This window comes from Papaver somniferum, chromosome 5 (genome assembly GCF_003573695.1).
Source record: "Papaver somniferum cultivar HN1 chromosome 5, ASM357369v1, whole genome shotgun sequence".
Lineage (NCBI taxonomy): Eukaryota > Viridiplantae > Streptophyta > Magnoliopsida > Ranunculales > Papaveraceae > Papaver > Papaver somniferum.
In genome coordinates, this window is record NC_039362.1 from 209,356,864 (window position 1) to 209,379,034 (window position 22,171).

Below are 22,171 nucleotides of genomic sequence, written 5' to 3' on the forward strand. Positions count from 1 at the left end.
ATTAGGATTTGATGGAGACAAATTAGTAGTATTAATATTTGATAGAAAGTAAATTGGTAGTTTTGAATTTTTTTATCTTGTAGTCATAGGCCCAAATTAATGGGCATAAACCCCAATTTAGCCAGGAAAAAAATCTGATACAAAATCGTATCTGATTCAAATTTGTACGAATCTGATATACGAGCCGAGCCAAATTTCAAATTACATATCTGATAGGGTGAGATTTAGTTTTCAAATTAGATACAAACAAACAAGGTGCTAGTTAACAATTTGACTTACAACAAACATGACCGATACTTAGCAATTTGACTTACAACAAACATGACCGATAGTTTATACTTGCGTATTAATATGTTAAGTGAAATGTTCAATTAAGAAGTTAAATCACATTTAATGCGTTTTACGTATACTAATTCAGTATATAAAATTATGTTCATCTTACTAGTACAAGTATGATTTATAGTTTCTTTTAATTTATTGAGTTAAAACTAAATAACCCAAATTATTTTGATGATAATCGCATATTTATTTTGTCTCAATTAAGTCCACAAACTCATTTTTCAAACCTAACTTTTCATAAGAATATTGGGAGATAAGTTGAGAATTAAGGATTCTTCAATGAGTTTAGCAGCTTCATCTTTTGGCAGTGTAACCATTACCACTCTACCCATTGAACCTTCTTTTTCACTACCCTTTGGTGAGGGAAGGATTAGTATTTGCCCTTCTCCAAATACAGGTCCCAAGTGGTACGAAGCCCGTACCGGTTTAAAACCGGACTCGAATTCGGCCGAATACGGGTCTAAGTTATCCCAGCACATATAACATCATTACCATTTATCGGTTGGAATATTCGATGAGTACCAGTATTCTTTTTCAACCATTCAATCAAATCCATAATCCTTTCCTTTTCCTCCATTTCACCAACAACGCTCTGCATTGCCCGAGCCGCATTCGCTAGTCCAGCTTCTTTCTCTGCTACCTCAATGTCTCCAGACACCTTGTTGAAAACCATACAATTGCCAAAAAAATCTTTTCCAAGTCCCAACACATTTCTCATATCTAAACACACACACATGTTGATAAGCCCTTCTTTTCTCCCTTTCACCTTACTAATGCATACCCAAAACAGTGCGGCCAGTGCAGCAAAAGGCGATGAATCTGATGACATCTCGAATATGCATTTTCTAACCATTTCATCACTAAATGCAAAAGTGATTGTTGAGTACTCTTCACTTTTTGATGCGGTTATTGGGTTAGAGATGCTTTCTATAGATGATTTGTACTGGTTGATCAAGTCAAAGTGTAGTTCGTGGTTTTTTGTATTGGTGCTGCACAGTTTTCGTGATGGCAAGGGGTGGAACAATGGAGGAGACTGGATTTTCCTCAATAGGTGCGAATCAGCCCAGGCTTTGAGGAACATGGTGGCGGTCATTGCGTCTGCAAGCAGATGGGCACAGCTTAATCCAACTGAAAAGCCACCTTCTTCAAATTCTGTAAGCTGCTCACAAAAATTAACTTATGTCAAGACTGGAGATGACTAAAGAATGGCTGTCAGATAAGGCTTTGGCCCGAGAGTCCATCGATGCCTGGATCATCGAGCCAAAGCTCAAGAATGACTAAAATAACAAAGAAGTAAAGATATAAGGTACCTGAACATAGAAGGCAGACCATAAATGTGGATTGTTAGGCATTTCATCCCAATAAATAAGCTCGAGTTCCTTCTCTCTGGTCACAGACATCAGCCACTCTTCAAGGCTACAGTTCGCTCTTGCTTCAATGGTTCTCACACCATCATCGTTGCATTTGATATGCCAGTGACCCTCTGATGGCGTAGGGTTGGCTATCAACCTCCCAACCACAATTGTAAATGCTGAAAGTGTGTATGATATTGAAATACCAAACTTTTTCTTCAGCTTGGCGAAGTTGGTATTAGCTGGGAATTGATAGTATAAGACGATGCGGAGGCTAGACGGTTCCATGACACGGTCGAGTACTGATAGGTTACAGAATTTGCCATCTTCAACCTCTTTAATAGATCCCAACGTTTTCTTACGCATTATTGATACAGAAGATGCCATTGCTTGAAAAGAAAGAGTACTCCATGATTTATTTCTTTACTGTAAAATTTATATACGACTTTTTGCATCTAAGAGGAAGAGAACTAGTAGGAAGTTTCAACAAACCATAGATTAGGGCAGGGCATCTTTGGATGACCTGAAAAACAGAAATTCAGTTTTTCTTAAAACATTTTCGCACCTAAAATGTTAAAAACATGGAACCACTTGCGTTCTGTAATTTACTTGCAAGGCAACAGGAAGGTGAAAATGAGCAAAACGCGTGCATTACACTAGTAAACATTATGTTGATGTCCATTCCTAACCTCCTAGGCTACCCTTGTTCCAAAGAAGTCTGAAAAACTCAGGATATTTTCGTGTTTTCACAGGCTAATTAGCAGAACTGGACAGCAAGTCTGCAACTAGCAAAAATGAGAACCCCCAACAATCACGATGTTTCTTGGCACATGCTTAAATGAAATACTTACACTTTACAAGGAGAGAAGGACAAGAATATTCAAGTGACTGGAAATGTATTTAAATTCTTAAATTACCAAGAACAGGAAAAGGCGGAGAACATTTAAATCTGAATAAGAACAGACCAATCCATGGGTATATCATAAAGTTACAATGGTTGTATCAGAACAAACTAGAGATCAAATGCCTTTCTGATTGACACTTTCAAAATTCGTTTCGAACATCAATCCATCAATGACTCTGAAAATGGATATCAACAGACATGCTCATAGGTCACTATCATCAAGAGCTTTTTACCAACTAGACCTTTTTCATTTTTCAATAGAAATTCTACAAAAAATATGATCTGCGTTTAAATTTGATAACCTGGAGATTCAGACGCATATACACTCAACTGATGTGCCTTACCATTTGTGCATAGAGAACCATCCCATTTCAATCATCCTCATCCCCGTGATCAACATCAGCCATTACAGTTTCAACAAGAGACTGGATTAACAAAATGAAGATTTCTCAGTTCATAGTGTGGTGAATAAAAGGGTAAAAAACGGAACTTATATACAAAAAAAAAAAAACAGGAAAGATAACAGGAAGAGCTACCTGGAGTTCCTGTTCCGAGTTTTTAAGCTTTTCTCTGTAGTCTTTTACTTGGAGAAAACACCTCTGCAACTGTCAAATATGAAAAAAGAAACTTATCAGCATGTCAGCCAAGTCGGTGCAATGCCACATTGCCACTTAAAACTACACTTAGAATGAAGTAAAATGAAACAACAATAATAACTTACCATGGTCAACTGCATCTGCCGTTGAGAAGTAAGCCTCTTTGCAGAGGCAACTGAGTCCTCCAATTTCTGCACTCGCAATCACAATAATAAGGTGAAATTATAAGGAACCTTTCAATATCTTAAAAGCAAACATAAGCAAGTTACTCTTGTCTGGCATTGTGTACCATCTTAAAGAGAAGCATGAACCGTCTGTTTAGAAATACTAGAATTACCTGAGATTTTTTCTTTAATTCAGATACAAGATGGTTTTTCTCTTCTAACCTCTCTTTAATTTGAGAAATCTGCTTAATTCAATAAAACATTCAGAGCTCATTATGCACAGCAAATATGGTGAATTGGTAAAGCATGAGATAATGCAATCACTTACTAAGGTTTCAAGTTTCAACCCTCAACCACTGTGATATAGATAGATATTCTAATGCAACAGGAATAAAAGACATGCTATCTTCGTCACCAGATAAAACACCCAAAATCAATATGATGTAGATTGTCACTTAACTCTCTGAGTACAGATAGCCAAATTGGATCTCAATCACAAAATACAGGAACATGGATCTCTAGCTAAACAGGAGGGTTTTGTACAACATTACAAATAGATATACAGGTCAAAGGCAGTAGCAGTAGAAAACTCTTTGTCTTCTGTTAAGTAAATTGTTAAGAAAAGAAAGTTAAGTACCTTCTTTTCAAGATCTCCATGCTTTTGTGTTGACACATCCAACCGTTCCTTTCCCTAATAAAAAAAAAGTGTGTGAGGACCCATATGATACCATACAAACTTAACAAATGGGGGCATGCCCCTAAAATAATAATCTACTACCTCGTCATTATAATTATCGTTGGAGCTCGATGACAGCTCCCTGCTACGGCGATCATTAAAATGGGAACTGTTAACAGGAAACCAAATGTACAAATTATAACCACTTCCAGGGGTCCAAATATCAAATAAATATGACCTAATAGCGGTGGAGGCAAATTTTTCTTATGGCAAAAGAGTACATGGTAGGATGCAGTATTTGATATATGAGATAGATATTAACATCTATTGGCTCTGAGTTCTATCGAATAGAAAATGCAAACAAGAACGAATACAGTCAAGATCTTACCCACTCTGACTCCTTGTATCCATATCTTTTCTGTTATTCTCAATACTTCTATTCACCTCAGTATCTCGCTTCAAGTCCAGCTCCTTACTGCGAGCTCGATCCTGGCTCCTGCTCCTGTCTCGCTCATGATAATCACGACCCCTGACTTGATCTCGGTCTAAGGAGCGGTCTCTACTTCGATCATAATCATGTGGGCGGTCATATTCAGTCTGCTGTAACAAGTCAAGATCCAAATTATGGTCCTTACCCCTGTCTCGATCATGACTCCTGTTCCTTTCATGCTCATAAGGCTCAGGAACCCGAACTTGATCTCTATCTAAGAAATGATCTCTATTTCGATCATAATCACCTCGTGGACGGTCATATCCATCTTGAGAGCGATCAGCATTATTATTTCTTTCACCTCTACCATAACGATCCCTTTCATGATCATAACCCCCTCTTTCCCTTTCTCTACCTCTATTGTTCCAGTCCATATCCCTCTCAGAAGTACGATGAAACGGAGGAGGTGGTGGTCTTCCAGCTCCTCTTGCATTCACTTCATTCACTTTTACAACACGTCCACCAATCATCTAAAAAATTCAAAATGTCACTAAACCCAGTTTTGGATCTATCTAACAGAAAGCAAAAACTGAAAAAGCAACGGCAACATACATAGTTACATACCCTTCCATTCATATCATTAATGGCGTCAATTGCAGCTCTCGGATTGGTAAAAGTGACAAAGCAATAGCATTTCCCACCAACATCACGAGCGTTAATAATCTACACACACAGGATGAGTATAAGGTTTTTAATCGATCTTCTTATTTGAAACCCTAGAATAAGAAACTGAAACACACAGAGATTTAGAGAAAGAAGAAAATCAAACCTTAACAGCGATAACAGAACCGTATAAATCAAAAACTCTGCGAATGTCTTCTTCTGTGCAATCATATGGAATCCCACCAACGTATATTGAATTATCATCATCTATCGTCATTTTCACTCAACTTACTACACTGAATGCTCTAGGTTAACAAAAAAATTGAATGAATGAATAAATTATAAAATCATAAATAATTGAGTAATCTGGGTAAGGATTAGTGAGGGAAATCAGAGGATTTTTTTAGGAGCGAATGAGTTTTTCTTCAGCGGAGGACTGCTGCCCTGGTAGAGACGGGGAAATTGTGGAGATGCGTGGAATGGAGAAGAAGGGTTGGCCATAGGCCTATGTAATAGGAAAATGAGGCGCAAGCCCAAAAAAAATAATATTCTCATTGTCAGGCCCGCAATTATTTAAGGTACCGTGGCACCCATAATTACATGAAATTATTAAAAATGTCTGCATGACGTATTATGCATCTGCATGATGGATTATGCATCAGAGGTACAATTGGCAACGCAACTTGGATATAACAGATCTAAAAATCCGCGCCTTGGAATTTTACAAATTTTATATCGTTGGAAATCTTTTTAAGAGAGCTACGCTACGAGTACAAACAAGAATATAAAAATTTTGTTTTTCACGAAAAAATCGGAGGTGATCATCAATTTAGGCAAAATTTTCGAAAACTTGATACATAACCATTATGCAGCCACCAAAAAAGATGCATAACACATTCTGCAGACGCATAACGAATTATGCAACAATTTTCTCCACTGCATAACAAATTATGCATTTGGATAACAAAGTTATGCATCTATAACAAGTTATGTAACCATTATTTTGGTTCATTTTAGTGCGTACATAAAAAAAATTGAAGCATAATGCAGTATGCATCCATATTTACGGATACATATCAGGTTATGCATCCATTTTCTCGATGCATAAAAGTTTGTGCAACAATTTCTAGATGCATAATGCATTATGCAGTCATATTATCGGATGCATAGCATATTATGCATCCATTTTCACGACTGCATAACATGTTATGTAGATATTATTGTAGGTGCATGACAAGTTATGCATCCTTATTTTTTGTTGGTTTCAATACTAAGAAAAAAGTAGCTCCATAACGTGTTATGCAACCGTTTTCTGGACTGCATAACAGGTTATGCAAGAAAAAAAAAAGCTGTAGAACGTGTTGTGAAACCAATTTCGAGAATGCATACCAAGTTATGCAACAAATTTTGTAGATGCGTAACCTATTATGCATCACTATTCACACATCCATTTTCTTTTAAATGCACGTCACACGCACACCAAACCCATTTGCACTTCCATCTCCTTTGCCTTGCCACTGCAGCATCCTTTTACCTCCATTTTCTTTTAAATGCATAACACATTGAAACGAACATCAACACCACCATTCCTAACTCACTTTGATCCACAGAAACATACCATGCATAGTGTTGCAAATAAAAAGCTTGCTCCAGCTTACTATCATAGTTTCATGAAAGAAAAAGGTTTCATTTGGCCAGCTCTGAGACTAGCAAAAGACATTCTCAAAAATATTTTACCATAATGTTGATAACAGAAGACTTTATCAAGTTTAGGCAAGTGACAATTCCAGTACCCAATAAAGACAAGAGATTATATTTCCAACAGGAACAACAAGAGAGCCTTGAACAATTTGATATATGTGTCAACAAAAGAGAGACTCTTATAAAGATGACAACCAAAGGAAAATCAACAATTCCACCTGCTCCTGCCTTTGTTTTTCACTCGCTTGCTGCACCTCTAGCCTGTAAGGTGGAACAAAATTTGATATATGTGTGTTTTTCTACCTCCAATGACGAAACATACTTCCCAAGATGCAAACAAACCTAATCCACAACAATACTGGCAGTGGTAGATTCGCTGCAAATAAAAAAGAACGGCGAGTTAAGAATTCTTGTTTAAAAATTTGCACAGATGTAGCAATGTTTTATTTAAAAAAATGTTTTGAAGTTAATAGCATAGATACATAATTACACACCATTTCAGCTTTGCGTCGCGAATTTTTTTTATGCATGCGATGTGCTTTATTACTTGTTTCAAACACCACTACTAGTACTGCAATAAGGTGATAGTACTCCTGCTAATACAGTAATTCTTGTAATGCCACTAATTTCACTATTCCAAACAACATTACTAGTACTATTAATATCGCCATTCTTGCCCCTAATTAAGTTATTATATTAATCCTTATGTTATAGATCTTAGTGGTATCCTGTACTGTGCTCATGAAAATGTTAGTTTGTAAACGGAGGAAGAATATATTCCAGCGGAAGTTGAAGTTGTTTAAGATAGCTATGGGCTAAAGGATTCAAACTCACAGAAGGAAGTTCCAAACAGATGCACTGACAGATCCTACTTGTGACTCTTAACACCCTAGCTTACACCAACAACCTGAAAAGGTCTAAACATTAAATTTGTACTTAAAGGGAAAATTTTTGATGCCTCTCCAACCAAGTAAACACTTTGCCAATCTTGACAAAAGCATTAATCTGTTGGTAAGATTGGCAATCCGGAAATATGAAGTCTTCCTCAGAAAAAATACATCTCCTTACCAACTCCATGGTGACCTACACAAATACTCCACGAAATAGATAGCTTTTGAGAACTCCAGTTTTGTGGATACTAAGGAAACTCTACACTGTCCTAAACTGTATCAAATATTAAGCTTGATAGTTGATACTCTTAACACTAAATATTGAGTCTTGACGTTTAATTAAGCCTTTGTAGAGTGTAGAGTGACATTTCTTTTATTGGGTCTTAATACTCTAAACACTCTACAATGTCCTATACTGACTACAAAAACAAGCCATAAACATGTATCATTATCATCACAGTAAATCAGATCTATTCCCAAACAATTCAACTAACATACATCGGACAAAACTGAAACCACTTAACCATGAAAAATATACAGAAATCGCAGATGGGATCAAAATCAAATCCTAGAACAAGTTATTAATTAGATTCATCACCTAAAGCATTTCCAATCTGAGTTGACTTAAACGAAAAATCTCAATCCAGTATCAAAATCGATCTTTCATCAACACACATTATCAAACCAACAAAACAAAGACAGATCTAAACAAAAGTATCAATTAAAAACGATGGGAAGGATGTTATTGAGAAATATTACTCTGAAGAAGAAGATCCAGAAACAGCATCAACAAATCTAGAAGCAGAGATCAATGGAGCAGCTAATAATCTTTTTCCTCCTTTCTCAATACAGCGGCAGCAATGGACGACGACATGGATGGGAAACTCGTTCTATGAAAGAAAAAAAATCTCAGAGAAATATGATTTTAGAAAATAATGGGTTTCGGAAGAATTTTTTCTCCAAAAATGGGTGCGCGCGTGAAGTTTTTCTCCCGTGGGTTTCACAGTGGAAATATCTACAGAAATGGGTCTGGCAGTAGTTTTCACCTATGTAATTCTCTCGCTTGCTGGGTTTGAGATATGGGATACTAACTACCAAGTTCCCGACCTATCCGCTAACTAAATAGCGTAAGCCTAGGGGTGAGCATTTGGCCTGGAATCCGCGGTTTAGCCGGGACCATCCGTATTTTTGCGGGTGGATGTCCGAACAGTTCGGTAATAGGTTGGATGCGGATGAGATTTTTGAAATCCAACAGATTACGGATTGGGTCCGGATGCAACTTTCAAAATATGTTGGACATTCATACCCATTAGTACATTTATTTATCAAAATTCTTCAGTACAAATATGAAGTTAATATATTTATTTTTTGCCGAATTAGGTATTCCTTTTATGTTATTCTTTGATGAGCTTAAAGATACAATACAAGACCAATATATGCACAGTTGGACATACTTGAGCTCAAGTACACCAAAAACATCTTATTTTAAAGGGGTCGGGTTTTTCATTCTCTTCAAATTTTGAATAACTTCAAAGTGTTACACTAAAATATAATTTTAAGATCTTAAATAATGTAGTCTTATTTCTAAAACCACTTATGAACTTGTTGTCTTTATTTCTCTATTATAAACTTTAATTATAAAACAAATTCATCGGATTATCCGCATCCAATCCGTCCATCCATTGGATAAAAATCCGTTGGATGTTGGATTTGATGCGGATGAAGTGAAAACCGGTCCATATCGGCCCATGCTCACCCCTATTGTAAGGCATGGATCATGGCGGATACGTATATGTATTATTTTTTATTTTTGACACTGATCCAGGATCCTTGTTTATCCATACCTACTCGATAGGGGATGGATGCGGTTGGTGACAGGTGTTTTGAGCACTGCTAGGTCGAACTCGTAAGTTTTGTTGTCTCAAGCTTGTTTTCAATGTTAGATGCGCAAAATTATATATCTTGATTTCTAGTCTACCAAAGTCAAGCCTCGTATCAGGATTAGAGTATCGTAGTTGACATCACTGAATAACCCTCGAAGATTGAAAACTGGAGATCAAAGGAATACATTTGAAGATCTTTATCGACAAAGAGGTATGTGAAGACCGAACCATCATGAAATTTACCATTCTATCTTATGAGACTATGTTGTATGATTTCTAGTAGATTTAATATTACAAAGAAGAAATTTCGAGTCAAGCTTGTCTCGATAATCTCTCGAAATTTGATTCAAGCAATGGATGTTATAGATCCTCGACAATCTTGGTTAAGAACATCTATTGTTCATGAACTATTTTTGTTTCAAGTTGATCATTTGGAAATTGCACGAGCAATGATATTTATTATTTATGGAGATTGAGAATGTTTTAAATTTTTTAAAGAGAGTTTTCAGAATTTACTGAAATTTTGGAAACATGGTAGGTACTCATACCTAGTATGTGTATCCTGGTGATCTGAGTTCCAAAATAGGGTAGGTACGCATACCCATACGCGTATCTTAAGGTTCTGAATTCGTGAATGAGAGGGAGGTACGCATACCAGTAGCGTACTTATAGGATCTGAGTTCGTGAATGGATAAGGGTACACATACCAGGTATGTGTATCCCAACAACCTGAGTTAACGGATTGATCTATAGGTACGCGTGCCTTACACATACCTACCCAGTATCGAACTATGAATATGCTCATAAACTATTTTTACAATTGTCATAAACACTTATAAGACAACCTTGTTCACGAAATCATTTTGTATTTGTGAATCATGGTTTAAGTCTTGAGTGTTAAAAAACACGTTTTATTCTTGTATTTATTCTTGTATTTGTGATTATACACGATTCCACAACCCTGGACCATAGTGTATATTCTTCTGTGTATTTTCAAAGCGAACTTCTCACATGCTTATATGAATCCCGAATAAGAATTTCATCAAAACTGAGAAAGTGTTTGCATGAATCTCAAGTTATCTTAGCTTGAATGCAAATCTACCTAGAGCCTTGCAAATATATAAATAGAGAGACTCATGCAACATGAATTCTCAATAACTGACACTTATTTGTCCTGGTCGCTTGCTAGAGTTGTCCTCTATTAACCTAAGAAACATAGTTAGGTTACAACTTAAAGACATCACTTAGGGATTCATGAAGCCAAATTCGACTATCTTTTACCAAATAGTTCGTGTATCCTGATATTTTTCTTATTGATCTTCGAGGTTCTTCTTATCTCAAATCAAGGACGAAATATATTGCAAAGTTAAAAAACGGGGGCCTAACAACCACACCCAATATTTCGTTTCGCAATCTGTATGGACTAACTCCAATATAATTCCAAAAGAATCAACTAGACAGTCAGACTCAATCAAAGAAATATATCCAAGAGTTATATCTAAGTTTCTCAATGTAATCAGCAAATCAAACGAATAGGAATCCATGAGCCTGATTATTATGAGAAAAAACTTGAACTGTACCAAAGACCAATGTTCAAGTGTCAATTAATTTCAATCAACAACCAAAGATTGGATTTACCAATTCATTGAACTACACACAACTTGTGATATTTCAATTATATAAACAAATATAATGCGGAAAAGAAATAACGTAGACACCAGAAATTTTGTTAACGAGGAAACCGAAAATGCAAAGAAAAACCCCGGGACCTAGTCCATATTTGAACACCACACTGTATTAAGCCGCTACAGACACTAGCCTACTACAAGTTAATTTCGGACTGGAACGTAGTTGAGACCTAACCAAGTCTCACACCGATTAAGGTACAGTCACATTCCTTACGCCTCTGAATGCCATCAGGACTCTACGCACTCAATTCCCTTAGCTGATCTCACCCACAACTAAGAGTTCTTATGACCCAAAGTCGAAGACTTTATAAACAAATTTGTCTCCTACAGAAAAGTTTATTCTAATAGATAAATTCGTCTCCCATAGAAGTACATATGAAGTTTTTGTTCTGTCTTTTGATAAATCAAGGTGAACAGGAACCAATTGATAATCCGGTCTTATATTCCCGAAGAACAGCCTAGAAATATCAATCACCTCACAATAACTTAGCTATATGGTAATAGAACAAGTTATTGTGGAATCACAAACAATGAGACGGTGAGCTTTGTGATTACTTTTTATATTTTACCTATCGGAGATAAATCTCGAGCCAATCTTAGAGAAAATAGTAATCAATACGATAGAACAAGTAAGATCATAACGCGCAACTACAGAGAAAATAGTTGGGTCTAGCTTCAGAATCCCAATGAAGTCTTTAAGTCGTTAACCTATAATGGTTTTAGGAAAAACCTAGGTTAAAGAGAATCGACTCTAGTCGCAACTAGTATTACACCAAAAGGTGTGGGGATTAGGTTTTCCAGTTTCTAAAGTTCTCCCTTATATAGTCTTCAAATCAGGATTTGATAACTTTAAAACAAGCAATCAATATTCACCGTTAGATCAAAATCTGATTTAAGATTCAAGCTAAATTTGCTTAAAATCAAAGCAATATCTCTCCACCGTTAGATGGTCTTAGCTTGTTACACACAAATGAAATATACCTTCATTTAGATATGGGTAAGCGTACCTAAACGCGTACATTGAGTTGGCTCAATAACAGTTAACCGAAGTTATCCCTATGAACACTTTTGTATTAACCACATTCATCTAACACTTCTAGATCAAATGATAATCAAATGAATCTAATTGTTTTACTCATAGAGTTGTTCAATTTTTTATATTCTCATAGAAGTATACAAGACACAATTGAAACAAAATCGAATTTGATTCATGATTGTACAAAGTACTTATTCAAGAATCAATTCATGAACATTAAGCCATAGTTTGCAAGGATTGCATTCCTTAATTTATTAATGTATTTTTTCATGAGTATGAAATCATAGTTAATTTTAGAACTTAAACCAACTCAGTTTGCAAACGGGTACACTAACTTAAGTTCCGGACTTTGGTCTTTTCCGATAGTTCGCAAACGGGTACGCATACTGTCGTTCCGGCCTTAACTCAGGTAGAACCGTTCGCATACTGGTATGCATACTTGGTTCCCGGACTTTAATAGTTAAAACCATTCGCATACTGGTATGGAAACTTGGTTTCCGGACATGAATCACACTACAACAGTTTGCATACCAGTATGCATACTGTGTTATATCCAAACAATGGTTAATTGTTCTAAACTCCCATTTAAATCATTGAAACACCCTTAGAAGACGACAATAACTGTCTCATACAAACTATTAGCTTATAAGTAATTTTCAAGTGATCGAATGATCAATACGAAACATTCCGAATCGACATCAAATGACTGTCTCACACAAATCATGTAAGACATTTCAAGGCAATTTTCACATGACCATCTTTTGACTTATTATTTAGTTTCCAATAAATAAATTGTTTCCAACTAAACTCGTCAAGAATAATGATGAACGTGGCTAAAGCAGAAAGCTTCCAACACATATTTCGAGAAAGATATAAACGAGTTAAACTCGTCTCGAGATATCAAATGTGTATAATGTAAAAGTATATATAGATATGTGACTTAGTCTCAATAGCGATAGATAAGTTTTAGTCTCCACATACCTTTTGTTGATGAAGTTCCTCCAAGCTCTCCTCAGTAGATCTTCGTCTTTAATCAATGAATGTCATGAAGTCTAAAGCTCAACTACACATTTTATCATAATCCGAGACATAAATATAAGTAGACTAGAAATCAAGACTTATAGTTTTGATCACCTAAACTTGACAAACAAGCTTGAGATAACAACGCTTGCGAGTTCGACCGAGCAGTGCTCCAACATGCTTGATTTCCTTGGTTCTTCAACATTTCTTGAATCTTCGTCACTCCAAGTACTCCAGTGATTCTGAACGTGTTGAACTCAGCATCATTTTTGTTGAAAATCTGTATCCATAACAATAAGAAAACAGTTGTTCTCAATTGTTGTTATACAGTGTCATAGTATCATTACATAGCGATTGTATCACAACTTTGACAGTAATACTGCGGTGATATGTATCACTCCCCCTTAATCAATTCTTCATCTCACAATGAAAACCACTCCCCTTACATAATGATTTGTAAACCATATGTATGTAGTGTGAACTACAAAATGATTCTCCCCCTTTTTGTCAATATAAATTGGCAAAGGTACCAAAACTAGCGGGACCATAATGAAATTCTCAAAGAGATTATTCATGAATAAAAGAGAACATATCAACTTGGTTTCGATGATTTCACATAGTCGAAACTTAGTGTATTCATCAAGGAGTTTATAAAGATACAAGATAACTCCTACATATTCCACAGCCGCACACCCCTCCTCCATAAAATGCCATTCCCGAAAGAACAACAAGAGCGACCTTACTTTTACGAGAAAAGAATGATTTCTTTGGACATTGACAAATCACATGAAACATGAATTTGCATCCAGGAAAATCGAATAAATTAACCACAAAAGATCCTTAACGATTAATTAAATCGGAAACGCTCAACATAAGAAAACATACAGAGCCGTACAATACTTTAACATAAAAGTGGATAAGGGAAAGATCAATACTGCGGAATATTCAAAAGTTCATTATATCTTTTATCAATATTAGCATAATGACATAATAGACTTGAAAAAGCGGGGGTCTAACAACCAAACCTAATATTTCGTTCGCCAATCTGTATAGACTAACTCCAGTATAATTCCAAGAGAATCAACTAGAAAGTCAGACTCAATCAAGGAAATATATCCAAGAGTTATATCTCAATTTCTCAGTACAATCTGCAATCAAACAGATAGAAATCCGTGAGCCTGATTGATATGACAAATAAGTTGAACGGTACCAAAGATAAATGTTCAAGTGTCAATCAAGTTCAATCAACAACCAAAGGTTGGATTTACCAATTGATTGAACTACGCACAACCTGTGATATTTCAATTATATAAACAAATATAATGCGGAAAAGTAATAACACAGACACCAAAAGTTTTGTTAACGAGGAAACCGCAAATGCAGAAAAACCCCGGGACCTAGTCCAGATTTGAACACCACACTGTATTAAACCGCTGCAGACATTAGCCTACTACAAGTTAACTTCGGACTGGAATGTAATTGAGCCCTAACCAAGTCTCACACCGATTAAGGTACAATCGCGTTCCTTACGTATCGGAATCCCAACAGGACTCTACGCACTTGATTCTCTTAGATGATCTCATCCACAACTAAGAGTTGTTATGACCCAAAGTCGAAGACTTTATAAACAACTCCGTCTCCCACATAAAATTCTATTCGGATAGATAAATCTGTCTCCCACAAAAATACTTACGAAGTTTTGTTCTGTCTTTTGATAAATCAAGGTGAACATGAACCAATTGATAATCCGGTCTTATATTCCCGAAGAATATCCTAGAAATATCAATCACCTCACAATAATTTAACTATATGGTAGTAGAACAAGTTATTGTGGAATCACAAAGAATGAGACGAAGAGCTTTGTGATTACTTTTTATATCTTACCTATCAGAGATAAATCTCGAGCCAATCTTAGAGAAGATAGTACTCATTACGATAGAACAAGTAATATCAGAACACACAACTACAGAGAAAATAGTTGGGTCTGGCTTAAGAATCCCAATGAAGTCATTAAGTCGTTAACCTATAATGGTTTTAGGAAAAACCTAGGTTAAAGGAGAATCGACTCTAGTCACAACTAGTATCGCACATGAGGTGTGAGGATTAGGTTTTCCAGTTGCTAGAGTTCTCCCTTATATAGCTTTAAAACAAAGCAATCAACATTCACCGTCGGATAAAAACCTGATTTAAGATTCAAGCTAAGTTTGCTTAAAACCAAAGAAATATCTCTCCACTGTTAGATAGTATTATCTTGTTACGCACAAATGAAATATACCTTCATTTAGATATAGGTAACCGTACCTAAACGTGTATATTGAGTTGGCTCAATAACAGTTAACCGAAGTTAGCCGGTATATGAACACTTTTGTATTAAACACTCATCTAACACTTCTAGATCAAATGATAATCAAATGAATCTAATTGTGTTACTCATAGAGTTGTTCAATTGTTTATATCGCATGGAAGTATACAAGACACAATTGAAACAAAATCATATTTGATCCATGAGAATTAATACATGAACATTTAGCGACAGTTTGTAAAGATTGCATTCCTTAATTTATAAATGTATTTTTTTCATGAGTATGGACTCATACTTAACCGATTTTCGAACTTAAACCAACTCAGTTTGCAAACGGGTACGCAAACTTAAGTTCCGGACTTTGGTCTTGTCCGACAGTTCACAAACCAGTATGCATACTATCGTTACGGACCTAACTCAGGTAGAACCATTTGCATACTGGTATGCAAACTTGGTTTCCGGACCTGAATCATATTACAACAGTTTGCATACTTGTATGCATACTGTGCTATATCCAGACAATGGTTAATTGTTCTAAATTCCCATTAATTTCAATCATTCAAACATCCTTAGAAGACGACAATATTTGTCTCGCACAAACTATTATAAGTAATTTTCAAGTGATTGAATGATCAATACGCAACATTCCGAGTCGACATCAAATAACTGTCTCATACAAATCATGTAAGATGTTTCAAGGCAATTTTCACATGATCATCTTTTGACTTATTATTTAGTTTCCAAAAAATAAATTGTTTCCTACTAAACTCGTCAAGAATAATGATGAACGTAGCTAAAGCAAAAGCTTCCAACACATATTTCGAGAAAGATATAAGCGAGTTAAACTCAGCTCGAAATATCAAATATGTATAATGTAAAATTCTATATAGCTATACACTTAGTCTCAATAGGAAATATAATAGACTTCTAAGTGATAGATAAGTTTTAGTCTCCACATACCTTTTGTTGATGAAGTTCCTCCAAGCTATATGAAGTCTCCACATACCTTTTTAGTCTCCACATACCTTTTCCTCAGTAGATATTCGTCTTCAATCGATGAATGCCATGAAGTCTAAATTTCAACTGCACATTCTATCCTAATCCGAGACATAGCTATAAGTAGACTAGAAATCAAGACTTATAGTTTTGATCACCTAAACTTGACAAACAATCTTGAGATAGCAACGCTTGCGAGTTCGACCGAGCAGTGCTCTAACACAAAGTTATCTTCATCTCAGAATTTGTGATTCCATAAGATGATATCTAAACACTTCTTTGATTTGTTTGGATTGTAATTGAGAGGTAGTTAGTAAACCATACTTCTAAGCTAACTGAGTGTAAGTGTTCCGAATTAGTAAGATATGCTAGACTGTGTCTGTTGCAAATAGATTTCCAAACCTAGATTAAAAGGAAAATCAAAGAGGCTTATCTATTAGAGGAAGATTGGTAACATAAGTCTTCACATGGGTTAGGGAAACTCTTATGATATAAAGGACGCCAGCTAAGAGAATCAATTGTGTAGAGCTTTATGATAGACGCATTTTTGTGTCTAATTCGTCCTCAATGTTTCGTATTATTAGTACTTGTTTTTGTCCTTATTATGGTGTTTTGTGTGTTTTTAGGTATTTTTTGGAAATAAACAATTTTGGAAAAATCAGCTCGAAAACTTGCCCAGGGCAACCTTGAAGAACAATTGTTATTCGTACTTTCACTATTGGTTAAGGGGCACCTCAGTTGGACACCTGCTATTCGCATCCCAGTTCAGGATAGGGGGACACCCTTCCTTCTTCTCAAATTCAAATAAACTTTTTGGCGGGAAAATATTCTTACTCTCTGGCAGATTTTCAATCAACAAAATGAAGGTGTTATAGGGAGATTAAATCGCTGAAAATTTGTGGTATTGTTCCTGAGACATTTAGAAATCTATTGCAAGTGTTTTGGTCAATTAAATTTGGCTAGAATTGGCTAGGGAAGCCACGAACTGGAAACAGGGGAGAACGTGCAGAGAAGAATTATTCACGGGATTTCTTGTGTTTGCGTATGGCTGAGATGATTTGGGAGAGTTATAACTATTGTTTGATGCGTATAAAGTCTAAACAAGGGAATAATCAGAGCTGGAAACGCGTGGAGAAAGAAAATATCTCAAAATATTCTCTCTTCACTGCCCGAGTAAAGAAGAATTATTTGGAGTTATTGTGAGGGATTTCAGCGTGCATGTGAGTATATAAAGGCTCCTTGGGTCGACTAAAATGGGTGTCGAGAGTTGGGAGGAGAGAAGGAACGCTGCAGAATCGAGAACCATGATTTCTCTCTGCTGCTGCTGCTGCCATTGATGAAGATGAAGAACACGAAGAACAGACAGCCAAAGACCGTCGTTCTTCAACAGTGTCTAAGACGCAGTCCGAGGGTCGTAGTTCGTCGTACAACAACAGTTACAATTTATCGTTCTTCTTGTAACAGCTGAACAGCGCCTTTGCAACAGTTATTTCTGTTGTGATTTTTCTGTTCAATTGTTTTACACCTTTTCATCATTTGTAAACCACTTTTTGAGCAATAAATAATTATTTTGAGAGCATTTTTACTATGATGAGCTAAAACCCAACACTGGGACGACGGAGGAGGCCAAACTTCATACTTGGGGTAATTTCATTTAATTTTTTTTTATGACTTTTGCATTAATTTAAAATTGAAATATGATTTGAATTAATTGGTTGTTATTTAATTTGATGATGTATGCTTGGCTTAGGTGTGTTTGATACATCATGCTTAGGACTTACAATCAATGATTTGAAAATCTACTTTGGCAAAATAAGAGTCCATATAATTTATGTTTTGAGCGATTAATGTCGAGAATAAATCATTGAGCCCTATGTTATGAAAATTGGCCGAATCATTAGTCCCAGGACCTCTCACCATTGTTAATAATTTTTTTGTATATATATTTTTATCAAATCTAAAAAATTATCCTTCACAAGTCCGAGAGTTTGAACCTCATTACTACAACCACATAAAAATCATTAATCACTTTACAAGGTTCAAGAGACATAAAAAAGGGTTAATTCGACCTCAACTACATTCCAGTCTGAAGTCTGATAGTAGGCTAGTATCTGTAGAAGCTTAATACAGTTTGGTGTTCAAAGTTCGATGAGGTCCTGGGGTTTTTCTGCAGGTGCAGTTTTCCTCGTTAACAAAACTTCTAGTGTGTTGTGTTTTTCCTTTTTCGTATTATATTGTTATATTTATAAAACTATAACAAGTAGTACATAGTCAATATAGCTAGGTGGTTTCAGTCCTTATTAGTTGTGATCAATACGAGACTTGTTCTTGTTGAATTCATATCTTGAATGATAGATTACAAGTTTCATACTTTTCAGAATACAGATCTTCTTGATTTGGATACGACTAGATTGATCTTGGATATAGATTTATGAGATATCCAAGAACTTTTCTATAAAATCAGGTTCATAGTTTTCTTAGTCTAAACATGTTGATTGTGTAAGAAATTAGATTAAACCCTATATACATATTATTTAAGGATCTTTAATTTAGATCTACTTGCAATTGTATTAGATTTTGCCCATATAGGTTGTAGAAAGAAAAGGTTGGTAGTGTACTTGGTATCCTCTCATTTTCAATGGGGACGTAAAATCTCCTTAATAAGAAAGGAAATTAAATGTTGAAATTCTTTTAGTTTCACATATACAAGAATTCCTTCGTCATTGATACTAACTAGGATTACTTATAGATTTCATGTAGTTGAAGAATCAAAACACAATTGAAACAACATATTTGTACGTACAAGATCGAAATTTCCAACAATCAAAAAAACAGAAATTGACAAAACCAAATACAAAAATGATAGAACCGATAAAATTGGATAAACATAAGATAGTATTTTTAAGACGTAACAATCAACCATTTTGGTAAGCTGTCTTCATGTAAAGGTGACGCTCCAATATAAATGGAATAATCTTCCAAAAAAAGTGAAAGGAAAACTAAGAACCCGATATCTGAAATACGACATCGTACTTAATAAACCATATAACCAAAAAAATGATAACCTTTGAAGTATAGGAGAAGCACCATACAAGTGCAAACAAAAATCCCCATTAAGGTGCATACAAATGAAAACCCAAAAATTGCAATCTCAATAAAATAAATTTCAAAACCAACTACAAATTTTGAAGGTGGAAGGAAATAGGAGCTCAGATCAATTTTAATATCGTGTCTCGGACTCGTCTCACCCGACATCGGGACACCTTGACAACATTATCCCAAGGTGAAACTCAAAAGAATCTCGAAGTAACTCCCTTATAAATTACCAAGCGCGACTAGTTGTAGTTATGTTTATAAATTAACTTTTTAATGGTAGTGACAATCTCCTCGAAATAAAGTTATTTCAGAGGTCACTACAAAAGAAGACAAGTCATTTCGAGAAGAGAACATTGTATTGTATCTAGACCTAGGAAGTTAATCTAGGTTTAGTGGTTGTTAATGTTAGAGAGAATGCTTGGTTTAACCCACATGTGTGTTCCTATGTCAAGTTCGTTGTCAAATTTAGATGTCCAAACTATTTCTTGATTTGTAGCCTACAAAAGTCATCTCCGGACTAGATTAGCTTAGGTAGTAGAGTTTTAGGATTTATCCAAGTTACTCTTGAAGATTGAAAATCACACGAACACATCATTTGAATAACTTCATCAAAGGTTTGTAACGAAGACCGTTTTTTCTTTCGGATTATTTTCCCTTCCATCTATCTATATTTCCAAGCAAAGTTGGAACTTTAGTATTTCGTGAATTGCAAAGAAAGATCAAGTAATAAAATAACAAATAAAAATTATCTAGTGAGGTTTTAAATATGAGAGGGTACCAAGTACACCACCAACTTTTTCGTTCGACAACCTATATGGACAAAGCCTAATGCAATTACAAGTAGACCAACTTCATGATCCTTGACAATATGTATATAGATTCTATATCTCTATCTCTTTTCAATTAGAAAGACTAGATAATGGAGTCTGTGAACCTGATTTAAAAAGATTACTTTAATCTAAAAAATCACTATCCAAGATCAGTCTAGTCGTATCTGATATATCCAGATCTGAATTCTGTCAAGTATGAAACTTGTTATCTATCTTTCAAGATACGAATTCTACAAGAAAAAAATCTCATAATTGATCATAATTATATGGACGTATCTACAAGAATTGATTACGTAGTACTTGTGTAAATCATATTATAAAGATAAACAAAATAACAAGGAAAGGAAAAAACACAAGACAACCAAAAGTTCTATTAACGAGGAAACCGCAACTATTGAGAAACCTCGGGACCTTGTCCATATTTGAACACCAAACTGTATTAAGCCGCTACAGACACCCTCCTACTATCATACTTCGGACTGGAATGTAGTTTAGACCAAATTCACCCTCCAAGCAATTCAGTTATGGTGGCGCTATTTACATCTCTTGAACCTCGCAAAGATCTACGCAATTGATTCCCTTAGCTGACGTCCTTTATAACATGAGAGTTGCTTCAACCTAAGTGAAGACTTTTGATACCAATCTGCCTCTAACATATAAGTATATTTTATTTCCCTTTAGATCAAAGATCGAGGTTTGGAAATCTGTTTGCAACAGACAAAACTAGCAAACCTCGCAAATCCGGAACACTTATACTTATTTAGATGAAAAACTTGGATTCTTAACCACCTCTCAAAAACAATCGTGAACTAATCAATTAAGAATAGTTTTAAGATATCTATCTTGAGGAATCACAAAGTTTGATACAAAGAGAACTTTGTGATATTATCTTGCCTGAAAGAGATTACGAAAACCTCGATAATAGAAAAACAAGATCAGGAACTATCAAAGTATTATAGTCGAACCTGGCTTCACGAATCCCCAAGTGAAGTCTTTAAATCATAGACCTAATTATGTTTCTCAAAGGAAACCTAAGTCAATAGATGATGACTCTAGCAATCAACTAGGCCAGAAATAGTCGGGGGTGGAATTTCCTGAACCTACAAGTTATGAGAAGTTCCTAAATTCCAAAATGTACTTGATTTCGCGAACCTATTAGTTGAGTTTTGAAGTTCATAAACTCGAAAACTTAATTGAGTTCGCTAAACCAAATTTAGGGACTGCAACTGACCAAATTTTTATTCTTGTCTTTGGTGCACCAAACATTTCACACGCTTATGGTTGCTATTCTTAGTATTTATTTCGGGCGAAAAACGTTTAGTTCTTTTCAAGAATTGACCTAAACTGTGAACCAAATTTTGGATCTTCATTTAGGCAGTTAGAACTTCGTGCGTGCACCTAGCTTTAACAATTTGTAGTTATCTTTAGAAGTAATTTACTCATGGTAATTACTTGATGCTAAATTGTCTGAATACCTCAAACTTATGGAAAGAACTTCAAAGAAACATGCCTTTTGTATTTGAGCAAAGAACTTAAACTTAGCAGCATTGAGAAGAATTACCTAGGTTACAAGTAATCATTACTTACATCTAAATCATCCTAGCC

The 22,171-nt window shown here is 35.4% G+C and overlaps 2 protein-coding genes across 4 annotated transcripts; both read right to left on the reverse strand.

Annotated features, from left to right (window-relative positions):
* Positions 1–331: 331 nt before the first annotated feature.
* LOC113284487 (U1 small nuclear ribonucleoprotein 70 kDa-like) lies at positions 332–5,588 on the reverse strand. Of its 3 annotated transcripts, XR_003328163.1 has the most exons (11): positions 5,291–5,588; positions 5,086–5,184; positions 4,420–4,991; positions 4,134–4,200; positions 3,993–4,046; positions 3,529–3,597; positions 3,317–3,382; positions 3,132–3,200; positions 2,940–3,020; positions 1,650–2,214; positions 332–1,498 (listed from the first exon to the last, which is right to left on the reverse strand). XR_003328163.1 is itself a non-coding variant. In XM_026533971.1 (10 exons), the coding sequence occupies exons 1-9, from the start codon at positions 5,399–5,401 to the stop codon at positions 2,967–2,969; spliced, it is 1,161 nt and encodes a 386-aa protein (XP_026389756.1). In that variant the 5' UTR covers positions 5,402–5,588; the 3' UTR covers positions 2,577–2,771; positions 2,940–2,966. The 3 variants fall into 3 exon arrangements, 2 of the variants coding, with proteins under 2 accessions (XP_026389756.1, XP_026389755.1); XM_026533971.1 differs by lacking the exons at positions 332–1,498; positions 1,650–2,214 and adding an exon at positions 2,577–2,771; XM_026533970.1 differs by lacking the exons at positions 332–1,498; positions 1,650–2,214 and having other exon boundaries at positions 2,577–3,020.
* LOC113280668 (protein ECERIFERUM 26-like) lies at positions 800–2,078 on the reverse strand. Its single transcript, XM_026529266.1, has 2 exons — positions 1,650–2,078; positions 800–1,498 (listed from the first exon to the last, which is right to left on the reverse strand). The coding sequence occupies exons 1-2, from the start codon at positions 2,076–2,078 to the stop codon at positions 800–802; spliced, it is 1,128 nt and encodes a 375-aa protein (XP_026385051.1).
* Positions 5,589–22,171: the final 16,583 nt, after the last annotated feature.